Genomic DNA, 2997 nt, shown 5'->3' with positions numbered 1-2997 from the left:
TTTTTGCAATAAAATTGCACCAAATCCGCTAGCACTGGCGTCGCAATGCAGTTCTGTTACTAATTTCGGCGAATAAATGGCAAGAATCGGCTGCGACGACAACAAATTTTTTAACAATTCAAATACACGATTTTCTTCCGGTCCAAATTTAAAAGCTACATTCTTTTTTATTAGATCATAGAGCGGTTTCGCAATGATCGAAAAATTTTTTACAAATCTCCGGAAATAACTCGCGAGACCCACAAAACGGTGAACTTCCTTTGCGTTACGCGGTGCCGGAAAATCGACAACAGACTCCACATTCATAGCGCTGGGTCGAATGCCGCTCTTGTCAATCGAATAACCAAGATAGACAATCTCGCGATATAAAAACGAACACTTGTCTAAGCGAAATTGCAACCCATGTTGTCGAGCCAAATCAAAAACTTCACGAAGAATTTCCAAATGTTCGTCAACGTTCTCAGTTGCAATTAATATATCGTCAAGATATACCAATATTTTATTCTCTTGAATCAAATCACGAAAAATATTGTTAATATATCGCTGAAAGACACGCGGAGCATTCGTCAACCCGAAAGGCATTTTTAAATATTCAAATTGACCCAAGGGGGTCACAAAAGACGTATATTTTATCGACTCGTCGGCAACCTTAACATGGTGGAATCCGTTTCTCAAATCGAGGCTAGAAAAGTAGGATTTTCCGCGCAATCTATCTAAGTGATCATCGATCAAAGGTGTCGGAAAATTATCTTTCACTGTTATCTTATTAAGTTCGCGATAGTCGACACATAATCGCGATTCACCGTCTTTCTTACGAACGAGTACAATCGGAAAAGCGTATGGAGAATTGCTTGATCTTATTATTTTTTCTTGTAACAATTTATCCAGTATTTGTTTTAATTTTTCTTTATCGGCAAACGAGAGTCTTCGCGGTCTCAAACTAATAGGCCGACCATGCGTCAAATTTATATTCATTTCAATTTCTTTTTGGGGGCCCGTAATTCCTGTGTTGATAATATTTTCATTATTATACAATTTCTCGACGCGTTCTTTTATTTTAAAATCAATCTGCGGGTTAATATTTATCGCTTCGGCAATAGACAATGGACGGTCAACATATGACATGTGGAGAATCTGCTTCGCAAAATCCGAGCCATCCACCGTTTGTGAATTTGCCCTCAAAACACTAAATTTTTCCCCTAATGTTATTTCAATTAACGGCGACGATGTGAAGTCTCGACCAAGCAAAGCAGCACACGTTATGGCCGTATTCGGAACAACAAAAAACTTTATTTTTAATTCAATATCGCTGATCTCGACAACATCCTCGAAGGTCCCCAACATTTCCAACTTAGTTCCATTAATACCGAAAAAAGATTGTTGTTTATCAATCGGCATGCGAATATGAGCCGGTACAAAATCACTTTTAATTAAACTAATAGGAGACCCCGAATCAATCATCGCCATCAACGAATATTTACATCTGCTACCGGACGCATCCGCGACCTGATACGCGAGGGTTACCAGGTATGGGGTGCTCGGTGAGACCGGCTGGACCACGCTCGTCGTGTTCTCCACTCCCGGCTGCGACTTCGGACACTCCTTCACGCGATGTTCCAGACTGCCGCATCCAAAGCACGAGCCCCTCGCCCGCTTCCGTTCCTCCTTGCAGTCTCTGGAGAAATGTCCAGTCGCTCCACAATTATAGCAGCGGATGGTACCGCCCCCCGTCGTAGATATTCCTCCTCCACCGGATTTCGGCATTGGTCGCTGCCCCTTCGCAGCTCGCTCCCCCCCGCCTCCGGCTCCCCCATCTAACGACAGCTTCCTGAACGCATCTAATACGTCTACTGCCGACGTAAAGCGCAGCATCCGCGCCTGATTCCGCATACGTGTATCCTGCACCCCGTCGATCAAGCAGTCAACAAGCTCCTCCTCGTCGACGGATACTCTGTTCGCGAGAACCACTTTCTCGTGATAATACTCCGTAAATGTTTCGTCGCTTCGCCATTTTCGCTTCTCAAAATCACGCCTCAATGTCAGCCTACTGGGGCGACTATCAAACATGCGAGACATCTCCGATAGCAAGTCTGCAGCACTTAATTGCAAATGCTCTGATTTCGAATGAAACCAGCTCAAAGCTTTGTTCTTCAATCTCAAATTGATCAATATTCTGGTCGAATTCTCGTCTAATCGATATGTTACACGCAAAAGTTCAACTTGTTTCTTCCATGTCTCAAAACTGTCGCAGTCGCCGCGAAACTCACTTAATAAATCACTAATGATCCGGATGTTGACTCTTGAATCGATACTGCGGTCGCTAGCGTTGTCTTCAATACTCGGCGTCATGCTCGCCTCCCGACGGACGAGACTCAATTCTCGCTCCAAGAGAGCTTTCTCGCGCTTCAATATATCTATTTCTCTCTCCATCAATTCCGGTGGCAACGCAGGGCCGCGCGGGGTCGCCATGACCCCCCCGGAACGCAACGATGCTCCACCACCAGAACTCGATTGCTGCTCCGACACATCCGCATTCGCGCCCGACCAACCCTGCACATCACCGCCCACAAGATGCTCATATGCACTTCGCCACCCGTCTTCACCGACAGCCAATATTCGCGCCACCAATTCGACCTTCGCACCGCTCGCAGACACTCCGACCTGCCGCGCGATATCCTTCAAATTTACAACGGTTAAATCGTTCAATTTATCTTGAGGTGACCGCTCCATCCCCGCAACGACAATATTTCACTGCTAAAACTCTCAGGTCACGTAGCAAAGTCACCGCTCACCCAGTATAACAACAACGGGAAGCACACAATATTACCCGTCAAAAAGGTCACAAGCCGATAAAATTCTCGAATGTACTGTTTCAATGTCACAACAGCACCAAGCAAAACAACGTTCAAATTCGGCCGTTAACGATTCGCGATAATTACAGTAAGTAACAACTATCGAATCGCGGGATCACAAAGTTGACACGATATATATAAAAAA

General features: G+C 44.9%; 1 protein-coding gene across 1 annotated transcript; it reads right to left on the bottom strand.

The window, feature by feature from the left end:
* Positions 1–20: 20 nt before the first annotated feature.
* LOC108782710 (uncharacterized) lies at positions 21–2730 on the bottom strand (the record flags this gene model as incomplete). The annotated part of the gene is made up of 2 exons (XM_018551045.1): positions 603–2730; positions 21–506 (listed from the first exon to the last, which is right to left on the bottom strand). Coding segments are annotated over exons 1-2 (2614 nt in total), but the record flags the coding sequence as incomplete, so codon positions are not given.
* Between the last annotated feature and the right edge of the window lie 267 nt (positions 2731–2997).

This window comes from Cyphomyrmex costatus, unplaced genomic scaffold (genome assembly GCF_001594065.2).
Source record: "Cyphomyrmex costatus isolate MS0001 unplaced genomic scaffold, Ccosl1.0 C2350249, whole genome shotgun sequence".
Lineage (NCBI taxonomy): Eukaryota > Metazoa > Arthropoda > Insecta > Hymenoptera > Formicidae > Cyphomyrmex > Cyphomyrmex costatus.
Note: the sequence above shows the minus strand (reverse complement) of the source record. Positions and strands in the feature narration are given on the sequence as shown.